The sequence below is a fragment of the Alligator mississippiensis genome, chromosome 6 (assembly GCF_030867095.1).
Source record: "Alligator mississippiensis isolate rAllMis1 chromosome 6, rAllMis1, whole genome shotgun sequence".
Lineage (NCBI taxonomy): Eukaryota > Metazoa > Chordata > Crocodylia > Alligatoridae > Alligator > Alligator mississippiensis.
Genome location: NC_081829.1, coordinates 2291066 through 2312771, shown reverse-complemented (window position 1 = coordinate 2312771; position 21706 = coordinate 2291066). Strand labels below are relative to the sequence as shown.

Genomic DNA, 21706 nt, shown 5'->3' with positions numbered 1-21706 from the left:
GAGCTCAGGAAAGGAGCAGTTTGTCATCTAAGGAGGGTGGTGTTTTTGTGACCGAGTCCCCTGAGCAATACGCTGTATCGCGCCGTGTGAACCCTCCGAGCAGAGGAAGCCAGATGCCACCTGCAAAGAAATGAAGCGTTTGCTCGGGGAGCTCGTATATATTTCCTTCTTGGTAGCTGCTCCGAGACAGAGCTCGAGCTCTCCTCGGGAGCCCTGCTCCTCTCCATGAGACAAGGGGAGGGTGCAGGGGAGCCGGGGGCATCCTGCAAGCTGCTGAACGAAGAAGCCCTGAGACCCGGGGAGAGACCCCGCCAAGCCTGCGCCTGGCTTTGTGTGCACCTGGGAACTCGCTGCTGGCAGGTGCTGAGATGGCGGGGCTGCCTTGGGGGCCTTTTCCTGAGCCTTTAGCTCAGTGCAATGTGCGCCCATCAGCAGAAATTGGTTTTGGGGGCACCGCTCCAGAAGCAGGCCTGGGGGTATCTGGAGACAAACCCGCCCACGTGAACCTGGGTTAACAACCCAGGCTTGGCTAGCTGATTCCAGGGGTGCATCTCCTGAAGCACCCCACATCGGACACCAGCCCCTGGCTCGGGCAGCCCAGTGCTCGCAGCTGCTCTGGGGAGGAGTCTCTCCGGCACGCCTGGCTGGGCTGTCACGCTGACAAACCCAGGGCTGTGGTGTCAGCAAGCCCTTGACTGCGGGATCGTCTCTGCCACGGCTCACTGATGGGTCTTGAGATGGCTTAAGAGGCCAGTCCTCGACCACAGATCTGTGTGTGACCCAGGGACATTCTGGGAATGAGGTCTGGGTTGGGAAGGAGTTTGCTCGGCAGGGACCTAGGGAGGCTCTGCAGTGCAGGGCAGGATCCCTGGGAATCTCTTCCCATGTCTCTGCTGGGTACTGATGTCTCCTGCTCGGTCTCCTGAGGACTGAAGCCCTTTTGAGCCAAGTCTTGGCACTTGGCGTGGGGAGTTCACCTGACCGTGACGCTAGACCAGATCTTCTCTTGCTCCCCTGCAGCCCCGTGAAACCGCACTGTTTTGCACTGAGATGCTTGATCCTTTGGCGAGGTCCAGTGCCTCGCACTGAATCGGCTTCGAAAGGATACCGTTGTGCTGCGAGCTCCAGGGAAACCTTTGGCCGGTGGAAGTTTTTAACACTCAGCTGCACGCTGGCCTAGATGGAGAGCTATAGGGGGGAGGTCTGGGGGCTAAGAAAGGCAGATTGCCCTTTTATATCTGTTGGCAGTGAGATGGATAGGAGTGGGAAAGACCCCGTGTGAATAGGCCAAAAGGCACTATCGTGGAGACGACCGGACCCGACCTCTGTTCTACATCCCGAGCGCCTGCCTCGCCCGTGGCTGTGGGATGCCGGAGGGGTGTTGTGGCTATGGGCTGGGGTGGGAGCGGCCGCAGCCGGTCCCGTGCAGCCCCTGCGTACGTGAAGGCCGCGTCTCCCTGAGGTTGGTTTCACCTTCGCCCCCGTTGTCCCCGGGCTGCTGTGATCTGCAGGCCCCACGGCCCCGGGCTGCTCTTTCTCCGTAGACCCGGCTTTGCAAAGCTCTGCAGCTCCTGCCGCGATGAACAGCTGAAGTGGGACTCGGGGGGGCTCAGTCCTCCCGCTGCTGTAACGCAAGAGCCCGTCTGTCTCTGCCTCGAGAAACTGTAAAAAATATCTTCAGGAAAACCAGCCCAGTGCTTGCTGCTGCATCTAATCCCCATAGCTTCCTGGCTGCCAGGGACAGATGGAGTGAGACCGGGATGCAGATCCCTCACCGAGCAGGCTAGGCATGAGCTTTCTGATGAGGTATCAGATAAGTTAGCGGAGGATCTGGGTGTCTGGTCCCCTTCCCGCAGCTGCACCTATCATCTCCTGTCTCGGCATTAGCATGTCAGCTCCTTGCAGGATGGGGCGTACAGCTCCTAGCCCAAAGGCACTCCATTTTCTTGTGCTCGGGTGGTATGAATGAAGGAGCATCAGTTGCTGGGTGCTCTTTCCAGCAGTGCTCCAGTGTCCAGTTAAAATCCACTGGTATCTGTGGACTTCTTCCAGCCCTCCCCCAGGGAACGGCGCAGAATTGGGCCTGAAGGTGTGTAACGAGAGCTTCGGCCGAAGACCGGGGTGCAGCGCCTGACCGGGCTGTTTCGGGCTCCGGAGGAATGCACTGACTCAGCTGGCGCACGAGGCGCTTGCTCTTAGCCTTGAACCCGCTCGGAGATGAAGCAAAGCGGGTGAGCGGGCTCGTTTGCAAAAGGTGTTCCTTCCCTGTGTTTCATTAAACTTATTTATTCAGCTTATCAACCCTTCCCTTTCCTCCACCGAACCCTCAACCCAAAGAATTGGCCTGATGAAATAAAGCACTGGGAGGTCTCAGACTTGCACAGCCAGCCTCCGCCTCTCCCTTCAGGAAGGGGAGAGGGTTTGGGCAAAGTCCAGGCGTGCAGGCTTGGAGCTCAGGCAGCTCCGTTTCCAAAAGGGAGTAGGTGTTTGGTGTCCATCTCGGCAGGCAGCCTTGGGGTGTCTAACCGTGGACCCGCTCCCCCGCCCCCCGGGGAGGGCCTTTACAATGCAAGCCTGCCTTGGCAGAAGCTGGGTTGGGGGCCAGGGAGGTGATAGGCCCTGGGATGATGCTGTCCGTTGGCCTCTGATGTCCAGCCTTCAAAGCAACGATTCTGCCGGGAGACACGCGAGGCAGGATCTCGGAGGGGCACCGCGATGGGGAGACCCCATCATCTCTTTGCCACTGGTGCCCGTCGCTGCAGTGTTTAACCGGGTGTGTCCGGGGGGGCTTCGTGGCACAGAGCTGAGCAAACCCAGTGCAGCCCAGCCCGCTTCTACAGCCAGGGGTGCAAGCTGCAGTGCACCTGTGCTCCCCACTGGAAACCCCCCCCCCCCAGCCAGTGGGTCAGGGAAGACCAAGCCCTGCCCCTCCGAATTAATTGACAGGTATTGCCCCACCCATAGCAAGGGACTGGCCTGCTCCATTGGTCAGTGGAGCACCAGGGATTTGCATCCAGGCTGTTATTAAAGCTGGCCCTGGGGAGGCTTGCCGTGGCTGCCTGCAAGGATGGGGCTGCTGATCCTCTTGCTATGGAGCACTTTGCTAGGTGAGTTGAGCTCCCAGCTCTGCCCCTTCTCCCAGCTGGAGTCAATGGGATTGGGAGGGCTGCTGAATTGGCAAGGGTGCCCAGTGCCTGGGGGGACCTGCCCCATGCATGGCCAAGGGTTCCTTGCACACCCCCAATCTCTCATTGGGATGTTGGGGTTCCCCAATCTGTGCCACTGACCCATGCCCTCAAAATCCAGCCTGGCCTCAAGCAGAGCAAATGCAACCGTGGGGTGCAGGGTGTTCTGGGTCAGCCGGGGTAGAGGCAGTGCAGACAGGGGGCAAAGGGGCCAGGCATGAGCATGTGTTACAAGGGGAGCCCTCAGTGCAGCGAGCCTGGGAGTCCCTTCGCAATGGGTCCTGCACACAACCTGGCATCCCCCAGCAGTGGTGGGGTCTGGTGTGACGGAGATGCCCTCCAGCTCCTCCATCGAAGTCGCTCGGTGCTGGGCTGCTCCGAACGCCTATCGTCGCGGGGAGCGGGGAGCTGGGCTTGCAACACGGAGGTCCTTTCCCTTCCAGGAGCAGCGTGCAGGCTGCAGGAGAAGGCCCCCACGTTTGGAGAGGTCTATCACGTGACAGGTAATGCTCCAGCTGTGGGTTTAGTTTGGTGTGACCCGGGAGGGTGCAGCTGTGTCTGGGCTAGAGCCGCACCTGGGAGGCTTCATTCACCCTTGCAAATTGCTTGGGTTGGAAGGTGGAGGCCTCTGCCTCCCCCTGTGCCAAATTATCTGCCCCTTTTTAATGGACTTCCCTGCTGTTCTCCCCTGTGGTATCCTCAGTGGGACTCGTGATGGAGACAAACTTCCCCCTTCTGAGCTGATGGGTCAAGCCCAGCCTTGAAAAGCACAGTCCCAGGCTCGGGACCAGAGGAAGGCTCTGCGTTCCCCCAGCCGAGGCGAAGCCCTGCCCCACCTCCCGGGCTGGCGCTGCCCGGCTTGGGAAGACCCTCTCCGAGGCACCCTTCTCTGCAAAGAGGCGCTCGCCCGCTCTGGGGCAGGCTCTGGCTGACCTGCCTCCTGCCCTTTTGTGTCTGGCAGGGGTCCTTCACCTGCCCTACGCCGAAATCAAGGAGCCCTTCGAAGCCTGGTACAACCTGAGCGGGAAGCAGAGCCGGATCCAGTACTACAACGGTGAGTGACCTGGGTAGGGAAGCAGCATCGTCCTCGGGCCTCTGGGTCCGGCTGCACCGCGGGGCACCCCCAGGGCATCCAGCTCTGTGGGTGGGTGTCTGCAGGGGGGTGCATGGCAGAGCAGGGGGGGCAAGTCGTCTCTGAGGCTACAGCGTGCAGGTTTGGGGTGAAATCCTGGCTCAGACCTGTGCCCCCATCTGCAGCGTGACCTCCAAGCAGGTGCCTGCGGGGTTTGGTCATCAGCCTAGGCAGGAAAGTGCTGGGGGGACCAGGGGACCCCACATCCGGCCCATCGGGGACCAACGTGGCCGGCACCGTGGGCAGCCCCCTTGGACCTGCGCCGGCTGAAATGACCAGGCGTCCGCCTGCAGCAGCTGGAGGGCAGCTTTGGGCCTGAGTCAGGAGCTGGGCTCAAATGTGCCCCCCTGGGGTATTAAGCTCCTTTCCACTGCTGCACACTCCTCTAGAGAGGCCTAGTGTGTCCTCATGAGTGTGAGGACCAGGCAGGACCCCTCGGATCAGAGCAACGGCTGCCTCCGTTCATCTTCCCCTCGCTTTCCAGGGGCGCTCGGGACCCCTGGGCATCGTTCCCCGATGCGGCATCCCAGGCAGGAGAGCTCTGGTAATGCCTTGCCCTTCTCGGGCCTCTCCTCTTCCAGGGCAGGTGATCACGTACCAGTTTGGGGCCGTGGGGCCCTTCGGGGCCAGCTTTAAGGTGACCCCAGAAACCACCGAGACGGAAGTGAACGTGCGGAAGTGCTTCCGAGTCAACGGCACCGACCAGTACCTCATCACCCCGCAGAGCATCTTCCCCAGCCTGGACGGCTTCAAGGTGAGCCCCCATCTCGGGACTGGATGAGGGACCAGGCAATCGGGCCAGCAGCTTGGAGACCGGGCTCCTTGGCTGGCTCTTGCCCTGCTCCACCCCAGCTGGGGACAGCGGCCAGCCGCACCCTGGCCATGGACTTGCAAGCTAAATCCAGCCCTGCCCTGGAGTCGAGGCAAGTCCAGGGAGCTTGTCCGTGGGTGCTCAAGAGAAGGGACTTCAGCCAGTCCTTCCCCATCCCCCGTGCACACACCAGCAAGGGCTAGGGAAGTTCACAGCCCCTCTGCCTGGAGGAGCGCGTGGACGTGGGCTGCCCCGTGGCTAGCTGGAGGTTTCCCGCGGTTCAACCTCTCTTGCTCATGCCTACAGTCCTCCCCCTTGCTCAGTCCCCCCACGCTGTCTCCCCAGCCCGTGCGAGAGGAGTACTACCAGGGGCAGCTGTGCCGCGTGTGGCAGAACGTGTCCTACTGGGGCCGGAAGAAGAACCTGTACACGCTGTGGGTGGCCAGCTCGGCCGAGGGCCCCGTGCCCGTGCACTACGAGATGCGTGGGTTCAACACCCTGCTGGGCTCCCACTACGACAAGTACGAGATCGACTACACCAGCTTCTCCCGCAAGTTCCCAGCCGGGGTCTTCAGCCTCCCCCATGGTGAGTGTGCTACAGTCCTGCTCATCCCACGCCTCGAAGCGCAGCATCGGTTGTGATCGCACACGCTGGGCACGCGAGACCGGGACCACGCTGAGCACAATGTCACCTGGGAGGGGGTGGAAATACATGTTCTCTGAACATCTGCACTTCAGTGCGTTGCTTTAGTGGAAAGAGAGCAGGTGAGCCCTGAGTTTTGAATTTCTCAGCCTCACCCTGTTGATATTGCCTGGCCAAATTGCTTCGGCTTCACCTTGTGTCATTGTAGAAAGTTGCTATGATTTGGAGAGAGATATTTTTAAAGGCCTTGAGGGGAAACATGGTTTAGACCCTAAATTATATTTCTTTCAACTCCATCAGAGCTGCTGGGCGCACTATTTGCAAAGTCCTTCTCCTCCAAAGGACTCCCCATGAAAATCATGGTCACGCCTGGCCAGATCCCACCCAAATGGCAAGCAAAGCAGTAGTTCATCCCCTGGTGCCTGAGTGTCCCCTTGCACAGGGGGGGCCTGTGTCCTTGAGCAGCATAGTCTCTTATTGCAAGCTCATGGTGAGCTTGTCCCTCCTAGCAAGACACATGTCCTCAGATGAGGGGTCTCCTCTTGTTCGGCCGGCTCTACTGCAGTCTGTGTGCGCCGGCTGCACCCAGGCTGGCTATCCTCCGCGCTGATGCCACGTTCCCGGTGTCTCGGTTTGACTGAGCTGGACACCGGTGCCAAACTGCCCTGACTGATCCATGGGGCCACGTCTGGGGAGATGAGGGCATTATTAGCACATGCATCTGCGACGGCTGCCTTTTGGGGGCACGCTAAGAAGCCCCTTGGCATGTCCTGCGTGATAGCAATGCTGCTTCCATTCCAGCCTCCGAACCCCGTGGGCTTGAACTTGAACCGGACAAGGTCCAAGAGGGGCTTTTTCCAGCCCCAAGTGCTAAGCCTGGCATGAGACCGGGGGGGAAGGCTAGCTGCTGAACGGAGACAACAGCAGTGGCCGGTTGGGATCAGGAGAGGCACAGCGGTGCATGACGACGTTTGGCTTGGGATTGTCCCTGTCCATGGCTGGTGTCTGATCCATGCCCGAGTCCACCCCCTGATGGTCCCTTGCACCCGTGTCTTAGGGATCGCGTGCGAGCACTGGCCGGGGGCTGGGCCGGAGCATTGGATCATGGCGAACCCCATGCAGGAGTTTGTTGGGCGCAGCAGCGATGCAGACCGAGCCCATCACCACCTCTTCCATCACTACCAGGAGAAGTTTGGGAAGCGCTACAGCGGCGAGAAGGAGCTGGAGCACCGGAAGCATGCCTTCATCCACAACATGAGGCACGGGCTGGGGGCATCCCCTTCATCTTGAAGGGATGCAGGGTGGCCGCTCAGCGTGCGCGGGGGCTAGGGGCCGACTGCCCTCGGCGTGTCCCCTAGCAGCCCACGGGCCCTGACCCAGATCCCGTCCTGGGCTCTTTGCTGGGCTGAGCTTTGAGAAGCTGAAACCTCAGCAGGTGCAAATCAAGAGCTTCCCTTATCCATGCCCATATGGGAGCCTGGGGTCTTCGCAGGGCTACTAGCGGTCAGGCGGGTGGTCCCATGGGCCCTCTCCCTCCTCTCGCCACCCCCAGGTACGTGCACTCCAAGAACCGGGCCAACCTGCCCTACAAGCTGGCGCTGAACCACCTGGCCGACCGCACGCCGGAGGAGATGGCCGTGCTGCGGGGGCGGCTGAAGAGCGGGGCGCGCAACAACGGACATCCCTTCCCCGCGCACCGGTATCGGCGCCTCATCCTGCCCGAGAGCCTGGACTGGCGGCTGTACGGTGAGCGAGCCTGGCGTGGCCCTAACCGCGGGCGGATCTAGCATTTTGAAAAGGGGCTAAGACATCCGTCTCCCTGGAACAACCGGTCCCCAGATGGGGTCGAGTCTCCTGCTCCCTCCCCTTGTCTGACCTACCGCCTCGGGCAGGACCAGCATCTGCTCTGGGTTGCAGGTGCCGGCCCGGGCAGGGCTGGTGACCCGCTGGAGGAGGGGGGTCTCTGCAGAGCCATCCCCTCCCGATCCGATGCTGGAAGCATTGAGCGCATCTCCAAAGCAAGCTCACGCTGGTCTCGCCCCTCACTGCCCAGGCGCCGTGACCCCCGTGAAGGACCAGGCCGTGTGCGGCTCTTGCTGGAGCTTTGCGACCACAGGGGCCTTGGAGGGGGCCCTCTTCCTCCAGGTGAGACGGGCACCTGGCAGGAGAGGGGAGTAGGGTGGGCAGGGCACTGGCCAGGTGGAGCTGGGCTGCTCGCCTGGGAGCCCACCATCCCCCTCTCCTCGCCCCTCCCCAGACCGGCGAGCTGACCCCCCTGTCCCAGCAAGCGCTGATCGACTGCTCCTGGGGCTTTGGGAACCAAGCCTGCGACGGGGGCGAGGAGTGGCAGGCCTACGAGTGGATCATGAAGCACGGCATCGCCAGCACCGAGTCCTACGGGCCATACCTGGGCCAGGTGAGTCTGGGGCCGGAGGAGGGAGCCAGCCATTCCTCTGCAAAGCCCTGTCGCGTGCTGCAACGCTGCTGGGAGCGGAGCTGTGGAAGGGGCCTGGGCACTAGATCGGGGGAGTCGTGGGCGTGCTCTGATGCTCCAGGATGCATGTGGGCCACGAATGCTGCCATGCACTAATGTGCATGGATAACTCCATGCAAGGGAGCAGCCCGGCCGCAGCTCTGCGGTGAGACTTAGCGCTGCCATCAGCAACCAGGCAAATTGGGGGAACTCGGATCGGTCCCCTGGGTCTTCCACCCATTTCCCTTCCAGAATGGGTACTGCCATTCCAACCAGTCTGAGTCCGTCGCCAGAGTAGCCGGCTACGTCAACGTGGCCCTCGGCAATGCCACGGCCTTGAAAGCTGCTCTCTACAAGCATGGCCCCGTGGCCGTGAACATCGACGCCTCCCACAAGTCCTTCGCCTTCTACTCCAGCGGCGTCTACTACGAGCCTGCCTGCGGTGAGCCCGGGTCTGCCGGGGCGGGGGGTCCTGGCCTGGCCCCGGGGACGTGCCACGGCAGCTCTGCTGATGCTCGCCGGGGATGAGCCTGGTAGCGGATCTGCAGACCAGCGGGGCAGGGGCTCTGCCCCGTCGGGGGACAGGAGGCCGTCTATTGTATGGAGCAAACGTGCCAGTCTGTACAATAATGCAGATCCTAGGGCTGGGGCTTGGCACGGGAGGCGGCTGGCGGCTTCCCCTCCACACAGGGACCCCGGTCGGCACCTGCACCAGTGGCCAGTGTTGACGCTGGCTAAGCAGACGTCCCTTCTAGTAGAATAAGACTTTCTCTCCCTTCCTTTTCCCTAGGCAATGGGTTCAATGAGCTAGACCACGCCGTGCTGGCTGTGGGCTACGGGGTGCTGCAGGGGGAGAGCTACTGGCTCGTCAAGAACTCCTGGTCCACGTACTGGGGCAACGACGGCTACATCCTCATGTCCATGAGGGACAACAACTGTGGGGTGGTCACTGCGGCCACCTACCCCCTCCTGGCTTGAGCAGCAGTGTCTGACGTGCTGCCCGCCGGCATGGCCTGTGTCTCTCCCACGTAGTGGGTATTCCTGGGTTCACTGCATCTAGTCCCCTGCAGCCACATGTAACTGCAGAGGAAGAGCCCTCGGGGCTGGGGACTGTGTGGGTCGTGTCGCAAAGCCTAACATGAAGTAATGAAGCTAATAGCACATGAAGCGGCACCGGGGTGGCGAGCCCCAGATCCCAAATCAGGGCCCCAGGATGCTGATGTGAGGGCTGCAGTGCTAGGACCTCTGCTTCCTACCACGAGGCACGAAGTGCTGTCCTGGGGTCATGCATGTGACTGATCTAGCAATAAATGTAATGGGAAAAAACACCCAGTTTGTTGGGGTGTGTCTGGAGTGGGGCTAAGTGAGTCCTGGGAGCCACCCCACCACGTCCCCCTTCCTCCCAGGGGTCTCATAGTTGGAAGGGACTCGGGGTTACCTCCAGCCAGCCTGGCCCCATGGGTCTGCAGAGTCTGGCCCTGGCTGTGGGCATTGCCTTGCCCTCTGGAGAAGGGTGCTGGCAAGGGCACAAGCTGGGAGGAAGCCCTGCCTTGCTGGGGGAGACTGCTTCATGGGGCAGTGGGAGCTGGGATCAGAGGACCTTCTGCTGAGCTATAATGGGGGCAGGCAGCTGGGGGGTCAGCACTGGTGCTGAGCTGTCTGGGGAGCTGACCCCCATTTACCAGCAGCTGTGGGAGCACAGAGGCTGGAGCCAGCGCTCTGCCGGGAGCCCCGGCGGGCAGCGTGGCGAGTCCACGGGATGAGCTCTGCCATCCTTGCAGGGGCCGGGCCTGCAGACAAAGCCTCGTCCCCTGAGCTCTCCCCCCGGGAACGTGGGACGAGTGTGGGTGAGAGCCTTGCAACTAGCTGCAGGGCAGACTCGGGCCTGGAGCGGGATGCCCTAGACCTGGCACCCCCGGGGATGGTAGCTGGGCAAGCTTGGGAACAGGAGCGGGAAGGAGGCTAGTGGTTAGAGCAAGAGCTAGCCCCGCAAGACTCCTGGGTCCTTCTCAGCTCTGCCGCTACCTCGTCCTGGCCCGTGGGGTGCGTTGCAGCTGCTCCGTGCCCCTTTCTCCTGCTCTGGGAGCCGGAGACACAACGTCCTAGGGCTGCGCTTCCCGACGACTCGGAGCCGTGAACAGCCCGGAGCGACCCTGGCTCTGCTGCAAAGACGAACGCCCGGGGAGGCTGTGCCGGACGCAGGCTGCCAGATGCACTAAACCAGCCCAGGGGCAGGCTGGGGGTGGCTTTGCCTTGCATGCTCGAGCCTAGGAGCAGGGTGCTGCAGAAGGTGCCCCCAGGGTCTGCTCCAATCCAGCTCGGGTTCCCTGGCCTTGCAATGAGACGGCAGCAGCAGGGAGCTCCCCACACCCGTCAAGTGACAGCCACGTTTTCTAGCAGCAATCGTGGCAGGACACGTGTGGGACCCACCCGGGCCAGGTCGTGGCAGTGCACCGGTGCTTGGGGGGCTGCAGCCCTGGCTTCCCCCCGCCCACCACACCAGGACCCACTGCTGCAGTGCAGCCACCTCTGGGGCAGAGCGCGCCCACTGCCTGGAACAGCGCCACATAACCGAGGCCAGGGAAGGGGAAGGGCCAGGCAGCAGGGGCTGGGGTTGGCAGACGGCTCCAAGGGAGGCCGCGCACAGGTTGCACAACTCAGGTGTTTGCTTTTTCCGCGTGACCGCTGTGAACCCGGAGGTTTGGAAAACCCCGCTCTTGCACCACCCGCTCGCGGCTCTGGGCATTGCCCAATGCACGGGGCTGGCCGCAGGGCATCCCCCGCCCCATCCCCGTGCTGCCCCCTTCACCGTCACTACTTAAGGGCTCAGGGCAGAGCTGCTCACGTCGGAGGTGGCAGAGGCAGGGCAGGATGGTGCTGGGGACAGGGCTGCTGTTGGCCCTGGTGCTCGGGCTGGTGGCTGGTGCTCAGCAGGGTGTCTCCGGACAGGATGCAGAGTCCAGCAGCTGCGTCCGTGCGTGGTGATGGGGACTGGAGGGGCTGCCAGGGCTATCGGAGGTGGTGCGAGCTGGGAGCAGGGGTGTCTCAGCCCGGGGTGGGAGCGGTGAGGGCGATTCCCAGGCCCGAGATCAGCAAGACAGTGCCAGGCTTTGCACGCGCTGGCCTCCCCCTGACCAGCTTCTCGGCCTCTTGCAGAGCTGAAGGACAAGACCATCTTCTTCCAGGGCCAGCCGGGGATACCGGGCGTGCCGGGCACCCACGGTGTGCCAGGGACCAAAGGAGAACCCGGGTCCCGGGGGCCCCCAGGTAAGGGGTCGCTAGCAGGGCTGAGCCAGGGGAAGTCTGGGGTTCTCGCTCTGGCTGCCTCTAGGATGGACAGACGGACACCGGTGAGATGCACGGACAGAGGGTCGGTGCCAAACCACTGAGGACAAAGCGAGTCTGGGGAGCTGCGTTCCCCACGTGAAGGAGAACGGGCAGTCCCCGATGAGCGTAGAGCCCCCCACAACCGCACGGTTTGCACTGGCTTCCCCCCTCCGCCTCAATGCAGCCGAGACCCCCGTCCACAGGCAGCCGGCCTGGGACCCGCTCACTCGTCTGACCTTTGCCAGCACGCGGTCACGGCCGACCAGACCTGTGCTGAATCCGAATCCAGGACCTAGGAGCAAACGCCTCTGCCACCCGCCCAACCCGCTCTGTCCCCGCCCGCCCCCCAGCACGGGGTCTCAAGCTTGCCCTTCTCTGGTCTCTTTTTGTCTCAGGTGAGCCAGGCCCCGTGGGCCCCCCAGGGAAGGCTGGCCTGAAAGGAGATAAAGGTAACTTGAAGGGGGGAATGGGAGGCCAGGAGGGGTCCTGGAGACACCGCGGTGCTCCCCGCACATCCCCTCCAGGGTCTGGGGTCTCACCTGTGTGCTGCCTCGTCCCCTGCTCGTGGTGAGAAGGACGCAGCCCCCAGCCCCACTGCAGCTCCCCCAGTCGGCATCAGTAGCCCCGTCCGAGCCGACCATCCCCTGCAGGGAGAGGAGCGAGACCGTTCTCACCCCGGGGAGATGCGTGCATTGCCCCCCTTGCCCCGTCACACCTCTGCTCACTCTCTCCCGCAGGGGATGCGTGCAGTCTGACGGCCCCCGACAGCTGTTCCCACACAGGTAGGTGCCTTCCTTCTCTGCTCGCTCAGCCCCCGGATGGACCCCAGGGGTTGCCGGGGCCGTCAGCCCCAGAGCCATGTGCTGAGGGCAGGGGATGCTGCAGATTAGCTAAGAGACCAGCTCCAGTAGCTGGGAGGATGGAGGAGCACAGCTTGATACTACCAAGGTGTCCTGCCCCTTGCACACCCGCTGCCCCAGGCTCTGCCACGTGCGTCCACCCTCTGCTTCCCACGGGCTCCGGGCAGCTGCGATCGTTCCTGGTTTGCAGACCCAGAGCAACACAGGACACCAGCTCAGGCTTCCCCGAGGGCCTGCCTCTGGCATATGCACAGAGCAGCCCCAAAATGACTCATCTGGCCCTCCCCTGTGCCCTCTCGCAGCATCTGGAGGTGGGATTGCAGCTGTGCCTGGGTACAGCTAGGCTTGAGAGCAGCAGGGCTGTGGCATAGGGTGCCTGCCCTACCGCTGCAGCTCAGGGCTCTGGGTCACAGCTGGGGCAGGGTCAGCCCCAGCCACGGTGTGTGCGCCCGCCGTCCCAGCCAGCATCCCCTCCCGAGACCCAGGTGCGAGAGCAGGACCTGGCTAGACTTGAGGACATCAGAGAATCAGTGACCCCCTCCCTTGCCTCCCTTCTCCATCCCCATCGCTTCCCCGGCCAGCTGCCAGGAACTGCAAGGAGCTGCTGGAGCAGGGGAACGCGCTGAGCGGGTGGTACACCATCCAGCCCCAGACGGGGAGACAGCTGACCGTCTTCTGCGACATGGAAACCGATGGCGGAGGCTGGCTGGTGAGTCCGGCTGCTGCCCTGGTGCGAGTTGGCTGGGGGAGGGAGGATGCTGGTGGGAGCGGGGCAAGGGCCTGGCTTCCAGGGGGGCTCATTAGGGTCCAAGACCAGGCAGCCAAATCTGGTCTGTTAGGCTTTCGAACTGAACCCACCAGGTCTCAGTGCTGGTGGCACCCGGTGCCCTCGGAGAACGTCATGCCTTGGGTGCAAGAGGCCTTCTGGGGTCAGCACCTGAGCTGGGGAAGGGGATCTGCGGAGCTTGCCGGGATCACCGGAAGGTCCCCTGCCCCCGAGCATTGCAGCCGGCTGTATGGCGTTCAGCCCCCTTCCCTGCACGTGGCCCTTGCAGCTCTCCCCACGCTTTGCCAGGTCTTCCAGAGGCGCCAGGACGGGTCAGTGGACTTCTACCGGGGCTGGGAGTCCTACAAGAGGGGCTTTGGGAACCACGCATCCGAGTTCTGGCTGGGCAACGACAACATCCACTTCCTCACTAGCACTGGTAAGGAGATGGAGGGGCTGCACCAGCCCCCGGGAAGGCAGGGCAAGCTGGAGGAGCTCAGGGCTGAGGCTAGAGGCTGCACTCAATGGAGCTGCCAGCTCCCTCCTGCTCCCTCTGCCTGGAGCTGGGCCGTGCTGGGAAGATCCAGGAAAGCGAGGTGGCACTGGGGCTTGCTCTGGGCCTCAGCATCTCCTCCACTGAGCAAGAAGCAGCAGGGGCCGGACCCTCCCCGGCAGAAAAGGCCAGTGCCAAGCTGCAGCAGGCAGGGACAAAAGGACTTTTGTAGCAGCCACCTGCAGCTGCCTCTGCCGAAGCCAAGGGCCAGCTACCAGCAGAGCTGGCTGGGCACCGAACGCGCTGAAAAGAGTCCCAAATGGGGTTTGCAGTTGTCCAGCAAGGGCAGTTTCTAGGCGGTCTGAGGATCCATACGAGCTGGGCTGGAGCCTGTTGCATTTGTGGGGCAGCTCCATCCTTGCTATTCCCTTGTGATGCTAAGAAACACAGGAACTGCCCTGTCCTGGGTCATGCCACGGGCCCACGGTGCCCAGGCTCCTGCGTCGCACCAGATGCTGGAAGGGAATGAGCCGGCTCTGACAAGGTTTTTGCCCCCCACCACTGTTCCCCTCCCACTTGCAGCCTCCAGCACTGGGGGTTGCTATTACCTGGGTAACAGCAGCAGCTAGGAGCCCTGCATGCAAACCAGCGCCTGCTGCCTGGGCACCGTGCAAAGGCGGAAGGAAAATGTGGCCTCCGCCCTAATCAGCTTGCAAGCATCCCCTCCGGCCAGAGACAGCGGGTAGGTACAGGCAGGGAAAGGGGAGCAGGTAATGAGGGCGTCTTGGCCAGTAAGGCCGGCTGTTGTCTTGGCAACCCAGTACTTTAAGGGGTGTGAAGTTGTTTTCTGGGCATGGTGAAAAATAAGTGTCCAGCAGGCTAGGGGGGTGGGCTTGGGGCTTCCCCCCCTTCCCGACCCACCAAGCAGGCTAATGGCATTGCAGCGGGGTCTGCAGTCCCCGTGCTGGCAGGGAGATGTGGTGTCCCCCCCACGCCGCTCTGTTGGGGACTGACGCCTTGTTCTCCCTCGGGCACCAGACACACACCACCTGCGGATCGACGCCAGGGACTTCAATGACAGTGCCACGTTTGCCACGTATGCCAGCTTCAAAATCCTGAGCGAGGAGGAGAAGTATGCCCTCGCCCTGGGCTCCTTCCTCAATGGCAACATGGGTGAGTCGTGAGCGAGGGCCACTGTGCGGGTGACCTGGCACCAGCTGCCAGGCACGGTTGGCTGGGGTAGGGGTGAGCAGCTGGGCCACGGTGTGCCAGCCTGGCCTGGTGACTGTGCCATCTGGTTAGGGCAGGTGGGAGGCCATGGGACTGGTTCCATTAGTGGCTTCTCTGAGGTTTGAGCATAGACCGTGAGGGGCGAAGGGTCTGTTGCACCTGCAATCTAGGCGTTAGGGCGGTTAAAGACAAGGGTAGCTGGGCATGTAGCCATGGACATAAGCCACAGAGGAGAAAGCCTGGTGGGTACCGCCCCAGCAAAGAGTGCAAGACAAGCAGTTGCTCTGTGTATCAAGAGCAACCAGCAACGTAGAGGCAAGGCTCTGCTCTCACTGCAGCCAGGGGTGGCAAGAGCATCATGAGCTTGTGCATGAGAGAAAGTCCAGCCAGGCCAAACCATGTGGCATGCGTCCCCTCCCCTCTGCAGGAGACTCCTTGAGCGGACACAACAAGCTGCCGTTCTCCACGAAGGACAAAGACAATGACAACTATGAGAACAGCTGCTCCATCGTCTACAAAGGCGCCTGGTGGTACGGGAAGTGCCACTCCTCCAACCTCAACGGGCTCTATCTCAAGGGGCAGCACAGCACCTTTGCCAACGGGATCAATTGGTCCGCAGGGAAGGGCTACCGCTACTCCTACAAGTACGTGGACATGAAAATCAGGCCCCAGTAGGCAGAGCCCCCGAGTTTGGAGCTGCCTCTCTCCCGACGGCAGGGTGGATGCCCGGCTGGCAAACGTCCCCTTTGCTTTTAGGAGAGGCCAGCTAGGCGGCAGCCTGCACTTTGGTCTCGTCCCCAGATCCTGGTGCAGGCTGATGCATCTCTCCTCCTCCACTCCCAAGTCAGGAGTCTCTCCTGCCCACATCTAGCGCCTTCCCTGGTGCAGCAAAAGCCCCCCTAGCTCCCATTGCAGTCTCCTTAGCCCCGGCTCCCCTGCTGTAGGGCTCGGAGTCGCAACTCCCGGGGTCTGTTCCCACCGACTTGCTCAGTGATCCCCTTCTCGTGCCTCAGTCTCCCCAGCTGTAACCTGCAGGTGATACCATCCTGGCTCAGACCTGACTAGAGCCCAAGAAGAGGCTATGGAAATGCAAAGTCTGACTGTGCTAACAAATGCCTAACAAGTGGCCATGCAGCCCCAGGCTGCTTGGAGGGGCCTGGGCAGAGGCACTCAGTCTTTCCCCCAAGTGGGTCCCCCCTTGCTCTCCTCTCCCTCTGGTACTCTGGGGGCTCCTGGCAGTCTGTGCGCGTGGCAGTGGCTTTGAATGCAATCCCTGCACTTCTACTAAAGAGGCTCCCACTGCTGCTAACCTGCTGCAGAGTCTCCCTTCTCCCCACGCTTTCCCCTGCCCCCTCTCCACGAAGCAGAAGAGCTGCTCTTGCCATTAATGAGCAGACCAGGGGCTGCGTTGTTTTCCACTCCAGCTCCAATCCTTTCCCTGAGTGCAGCCCCCCTCCTTATCCCGCATGCCCACAGCTAATAGTTCAGTGCTGCAGACTTAAGGTGGAAGCAATCCTCTGTGTCTGTGCCAAGCTACTGCAGTTAAGGTCGTCTTGCTGACCTCTGCCTGGGGCTCTGCCATCGTGAGTGATAGCCTGCTTAGTGAGGACTGGGCACAGTTTCCAGCAGGGCCCAACACCCACAGTGGAGGGACTGATGTTTTTCAAGAGATCTCAGCACAAGCCCAGGCAGGGATTCCCCCGAGAGCAGCTGAGACCTAAACGGTCTGGTCCCAGCTGTGGGTATGAGCCCATGCAGGCTGGCCTGGCTCACTGGGGCTGGTGATCGGGGTTGGGCTTCTCACTTCTCTCTCTTGCAAATAAAGTTCTGCCGTGTTTAGAACAAGTTTCCACGTGATGCTTTTTTTTTTGATCACCCGCTCGAGTGTTTGCTGTTGACTCCGATGGCACAGGTCCTGTTCCGTGCCTCCAAGCCCTCTGCCCTTTGCTCCAGCCAGCTGGAAGACAAGTGATGAAAAGTCTTGCCAAACTCCCCAAAGAAGGGTGTTTGCACCTAAAAGCTTGCAAAGAACAATTTTTCCAGCTATTTAGCTGGTCTAATAAAAGATCTCACATTTACCCAAAGAACCTTGTCTGCTTGTGTCCTTAGACCAACACGACTATAACCAACAACCCTTTCCAAATGCCCCTCGCTGCAACAAGGGGTTGTATTCAGGACCCCAGCAACCTCTCCCCAACAGGAGCTCTGTAGGCACCCACAACAGGTACAGAGAATATGAACATTAGGATTAGGCATGGGAAGATATGCAAGTATCCTGGAATAGTATCATGAGGTCCCAGCTCCAGGGAGGACCAACCATTCACGCCTCAGCAGGGTACCTGTTGCACTAAGAAGAACTGGTCTTCAGTACTTGAGATGCAGGAAGATCGTCCTCAGGTAGGAGGATTCCCCCCATGAGAGGGCAGCATTTCACAATGTTTTCTTGTTTTCTTTCTCTTCTTGGTCCACTTTCTTTTGCGATTGGCTGGGTTGATGTTGAAAGGAGGTCTTTAAGTAGTCACAGTAGGATGCGCGCTTGAATTTACATTCTGCAGAGGGAGAAGATCACCGAGAAAAAATAATTTGGAGCTCAGATTTCCAGGCGTTTGATTTTTGTTGAAGATAGTGAAACAGAATTTTGGCCATCCGCAGTTTGCACATCACAACGCAACATGTTATACTTTGAGCTTGCACGTTATAGTTTGAACTTATCACAGAGCACGGAGATTGGGTTGGGCAGTATTGTGGGTTTGGTTTGGTTTTTTTAGGGGTGTGGGAATTGTGGTTGCCTCAACATTTTTCATGGGTCTAATAATTTGATGCACGGAGATGCAGCAGAAGTGAAGGGAGGCAGAGCAGCTAAAGCAGTGTTTTTCAACCTTTTTTCATTTGCGGACCCCTAAAAAATTTTGAATGGAGGTGTGAAGCCCTTTTTGTTAGCGTGGGTATTCACATACTTGTGATGGGTCAACTTTTGCAGACCGTTTAGGCAAGGCTGCAGACCCCCAAAGGTCCGCGGACCACAGGTTGAAAACCACAGAGGTAAAGCGTCATATTTTAGGGGGGTTAAAGAGATCAGGACTGTTTAGTGGAGTAAGAAGGCAAACTAGAAAGGACTCGTGTGAAAGGAGTAATGTTCCCAGACCTGTAGAGCCACACCTGCACGACAGGCCATAATCTGGAATGGGTGGTTGTGGAATTACTCCAGATGTATGCTAGCGTAACTGAGATCAAACGCTGATCCTTATTCTGTTAGCTTCAACGGAGTCACTTTAGCTTTATCCAAGTGCAACTAAAACTGGGATGTGCCCCCTGCATTTGCAGCTAAAATGTTCTGATGGGTGAGATCATGCTACGTTATCCTTGGAAAAGGACAGATTTCTCACTGCAGTGGTGGGCGAACCATGGTTCATGAGCAGCATTTTGCTCCCTGAGAGTTTAAATGTGGGCCCTGGAGAAAGAGCAGCAGTCTGATGCTGTGCACAGATCACAGGATCCGGGGCATGCGTCTCTCAAAATGTTTGTGTCCTGTGCATCTTGGTTGGGTCAAGATTTTGGCCCGCAGCTAAAAGAGCTAGGAAGTCTGGCCACTCCTGCTCCATAGGTTTGACATCAAGAGCTCACCACCTGGTCCCTGCAGTAGACAATAAGCTCAGAAACATGAACCAAGACCAGGATTCAAAAGTCCACCTTTGGCTGAAAGTCAACAGGATCCTGCTCAACCTTCTCCTACGTTCCTTTAAAAATCCCAGCCCTTGTGCCCTGCAGCTTACTATTTGCCCATTAATCAATAATTACACCCGTACGGACAAGTGTGAGAGGCAGAATTTATTGAGGCTGATGGTTGTTAATTTGTGGAAGGGGCCCTTTATTAATTAGCTATCTTGGGTGGTAAATCCAGGGCCCAAACAGCATCCAGCAAGCCCAGCTAGGACTTCCTAAGGGTAGATCACAGTGGTGGTTTGGGTAAACTGGACGGTCCAGCTGCAAGTGGTGACCACAAACTTATTCGGCCTTTTCCTGTTGATCCCTGCTGTGCTACTACCGAGGGACTTCAGTCCCGACACCGATGGTCCCGAGACCATCTTCATTGGCCCTGACCTCCTCTTTTTCAGCCATCTGGCTGGACTCAGCCAGGAGAAAGCCTGCTGGCACTTCTCCACCATCTTCTTCTTGGCTTGCAAGGTGAGGTAGCACAGGACGTCTTCCGAGGTCCGCTTCACGCTGAAAACGCAGGACTGGAGGTAATTCTTGGTGACCAGCTTCCACTTCTGCGCCCTGTCTTCTGCTCGGTATTTCTCATGGTCCGCTGCTAGCTTCTGCAGCTCGTCCCTGCTCAGCCGCCCCTTACGGGCATCAACAGCGATCGCGCTAGCGTTGCTAGAAGCCTTGTCCCGGGCAAACACTGTCAGGATGCCATCCGTGTTGATGTAGAAGGTCACCTCCAACAACAGCATGCCGTGAGGGACAGGGCAAAGGCCCTTCAAGAGGAAAGAGCCAAGGAGGTGGTTTTCCTTGGTGGTTGCCCCCTCCCCTTCATAGGCTCGGATGATGAGGTCAGGCTGCTGGTCGTCAAACGTGGTGAAGGTCCGGGTGACCACGACAGGGACGGCCGAGCGGCGTTTGATCAGGGTGTGCATCTTCCCTATGCCTGCCTCGATCCCCAGGGACAGGGATGCTATATCCAAGGCAAGCAAGCTCCGGGTGACCTGTGACTTGTCCTGCATGAGGATGGCAGCCTGGACAGCTGCCCCAGAGACCACGGCTTCCTCCGGATTAAGGCTTCTATTCAGCTGCCGGCCTGCAAAGAAATCCTGGAGCAGCTGCTGGATCTTGGGGATGCGGGTGGAGGCGCCGACCAGGATCACATCGTGGATCTGGGCTTGGCTTAGACCTGCATCCTGCAGCGCCCTGTCTACAAGCTCCAGAGTCCTCTGGAAGAGGCCGGCACACAGCTCCTCAAACTGGGCCCGGGTGATGTCTGCATGGAAGCCAATCCCTTCGTACAGGTCGTCCAGGCGGACGCTGGCTTTCCCGTTGGAAGACAGCAAGCGCTTGGCTTCCTCGCAGGCCATCCTGAGCCTCCATACAGCTCTCCTGTCCCGGCCGATGTTCTCCCGATGCTTTTTAAAGAAGTCATCTACGAAGAAGCTCACTAGGCGGTTATCGAAATCATCTCCGCCGAGGCAGGTGTCCCCCGCCGTGGCCCTCACCTCAATGATGCCCCCATGCATGGTGAAAACGGAGACGCTGAAGGATCCTCCACCCAAGTCGAAGATGAGCCCGTTGCGTGCGCTGCTGCTAGGGTTGTCTAAGCCGTAGGCCAGGGCAGCTGCCGTCGTCTCGTTGAGGATCCTCACTGCGTTGAGGCCAGCAATGGTTGCAGTGTCTTTGGTGGCCTGGCGCTGGGAGTCGTTGAAGTGCGGCGGCACCGTGATAACGGCGTGGGTGACGGGAAGTCCCACGTAAGCCTCCGCCATCTCCTTTAGGTGGCCCAGCACCATGGCAGAGATCTCCTCGGGGAAAAAAGCCTTCTCCTCGCCCTGGTAAGACACTTGCACCCGGGGCTTCTCCTTCGCTCTCACGACCTGGAAAGGCCAGAAGGCCACCTCTGCCCGCACAGCTGGATCCTCGGAGCTGCGGCCAAGCAACCGCTTGGCGCTGAATACGGTGTTCGGCGCGTTGAGGGCCGCCCGGTTCTTAGCCTCCTCTCCCGTCGTCCTCCCGGTCTCGGTGAAAGCCACGCAGCTGGGCACGGCGCGGGCGCCCTGGTCGTCGCGGATTATTTCTACCGTGCCGTCCCGAAAGAGCGCCACGCGGGATTTCGTGGTACCCAAATCGATGCCAATCGCGGGTCGTTTCAGCGCGGGCGGGGGTGACCGCTTCTGCATGGTGGCAAGAGGGAGTCTCGGCGGCGGCTGCAAGGGACGAACTTCATCAGGTCCTAAGGAAGGTCTGGTTTCCCTCACGAGGGCCGGCGAGCTGTCCAGCGCATGAGGTGTCTCCTCTGCAGGGCTGCCGGTAGCCCCGTCCCCAGGACCGGGGCTGGACGCCCTTCTTCGTGGCTGCCCCCCTCGATCGATGCCATCGGCGGCCGTTGCACGTGCACCAGTGACTTCACAACTGACGTCACAACAGGAATGGGAGCCTGCAGCCAATCATGGCTCTATCTGCTTTACTGTGCAAGGGTCTTCTGTTGCCCGTAGCAACCTCACCCCCCCCGGGGCGGTGGCGACGACGATGGGAGACGTGAGCCGACGTGATCCCTCCTGTTACGCCCGAGCTCGGTTCCTAAACTGCACCCGGAGAGGGGCACGATGGAGATCGACGCCTCACGTGAGAACGAGGCGGTTTGGCACCTGGAAGTCACTTAAAAATAAAACCCACTTGAGCCAGAGTTTGAATGTGCTTTTTTCTTGGGGGGTGGGGAAGAGACACGGGGGTGTGTGACACTAGGATGTGTGTGACGGGGGGGAGGAAGGGGGGGGGTGACACGGGGGGGGGGTCACACCTCCAGGCTGTTCTACAGGCCCAACCCCCAACAAAGACCACTTCCGGGTGGCCGCGCGCGGGCCGCCGGGACACTTCCGCCTCGCCGTGGTCTCGCGAGACCTGCCGGCGGGGCCAATCCCCCACTTCGAGCCGCGCGCAGCCCGGCTGGGAGACCTTCCCAGTGACGTCAGCGTCGCCCTGCTCGCCGACGCCCGCCCGCGCGGCCCCGCCCCCCTGGCTGAGTGGCGTCGCTCTCCACCAATGAGCATCACGGCGCCTCCTGAGTGACGTTGG

The 21706-nt window shown here is 60.4% G+C and overlaps 3 protein-coding genes across 3 annotated transcripts; 2 read left to right on the top strand and 1 right to left on the bottom strand.

Moving 5' to 3' along the window:
- The first annotated feature begins 2537 nt into the window (after positions 1-2537).
- On the top strand, positions 2538-9572 carry LOC102559490 (digestive cysteine proteinase 2). Its single transcript, XM_014604959.3, has 11 exons — positions 2538-3107; positions 3629-3688; positions 4147-4239; positions 4899-5071; positions 5474-5714; positions 6829-7030; positions 7324-7517; positions 7825-7916; positions 8029-8187; positions 8497-8686; positions 9035-9572. The coding sequence occupies exons 1-11, from the start codon at positions 3068-3070 to the stop codon at positions 9220-9222; spliced, it is 1632 nt and encodes a 543-aa protein (XP_014460445.2). The 5' UTR covers positions 2538-3067; the 3' UTR covers positions 9223-9572.
- A 1495-nt stretch (positions 9573-11067) lies between these two features.
- Positions 11068-17007, top strand: FCN3 (ficolin 3). The gene is made up of 8 exons (XM_006270210.4): positions 11068-11218; positions 11401-11511; positions 11967-12020; positions 12309-12353; positions 13013-13140; positions 13507-13636; positions 14729-14863; positions 15348-17007. The coding sequence occupies exons 1-8, from the start codon at positions 11116-11118 to the stop codon at positions 15593-15595; spliced, it is 954 nt and encodes a 317-aa protein (XP_006270272.2). The 5' UTR covers positions 11068-11115; the 3' UTR covers positions 15596-17007.
- Positions 17008-17055: 48 nt separating this feature from the next.
- Positions 17056-21392, bottom strand: LOC102569481 (heat shock 70 kDa protein 1A). Its single transcript, XM_014604973.3, has one exon. It carries the CDS (start codon positions 20809-20811, stop codon positions 18859-18861), a length of 1953 nt encoding a protein of 650 aa, XP_014460459.3. The 5' UTR covers positions 20812-21392; the 3' UTR covers positions 17056-18858.
- Positions 21393-21706: the final 314 nt, after the last annotated feature.

Excerpts from the sequence above, each read along its gene's own strand:
- LOC102559490 (XM_014604959.3), top strand. The coding sequence starts at position 3,068 with ATGGGGCTGCTGATCCTCTTGCTATGGAGCACTTTGCTAG. Across the intron at positions 5,715-6,828 it reads GGTCTTCAGCCTCCCCCATG|GGATCGCGTGCGAGCACTGG; the intron begins GTGAGTGTGCTA and ends CCCGTGTCTTAG. Across the intron at positions 8,188-8,496 it reads ACGGGCCATACCTGGGCCAG|AATGGGTACTGCCATTCCAA; the intron begins GTGAGTCTGGGG and ends TTTCCCTTCCAG.
- FCN3 (XM_006270210.4), top strand. The coding sequence starts at position 11,116 with ATGGTGCTGGGGACAGGGCTGCTGTTGGCCCTGGTGCTCGGGCTGGTG. Across the intron at positions 11,512-11,966 it reads CGGGTCCCGGGGGCCCCCAG|GTGAGCCAGGCCCCGTGGGC; the intron begins GTAAGGGGTCGC and ends TTTTTGTCTCAG. Across the intron at positions 13,637-14,728 it reads CCACTTCCTCACTAGCACTG|ACACACACCACCTGCGGATC; the intron begins GTAAGGAGATGG and ends CTCGGGCACCAG.
- LOC102569481 (XM_014604973.3), bottom strand. The coding sequence starts at position 20,811 with ATGCAGAAGCGGTCACCCCCGCCCGCGCTGAAACGACCCGCGATTGGC.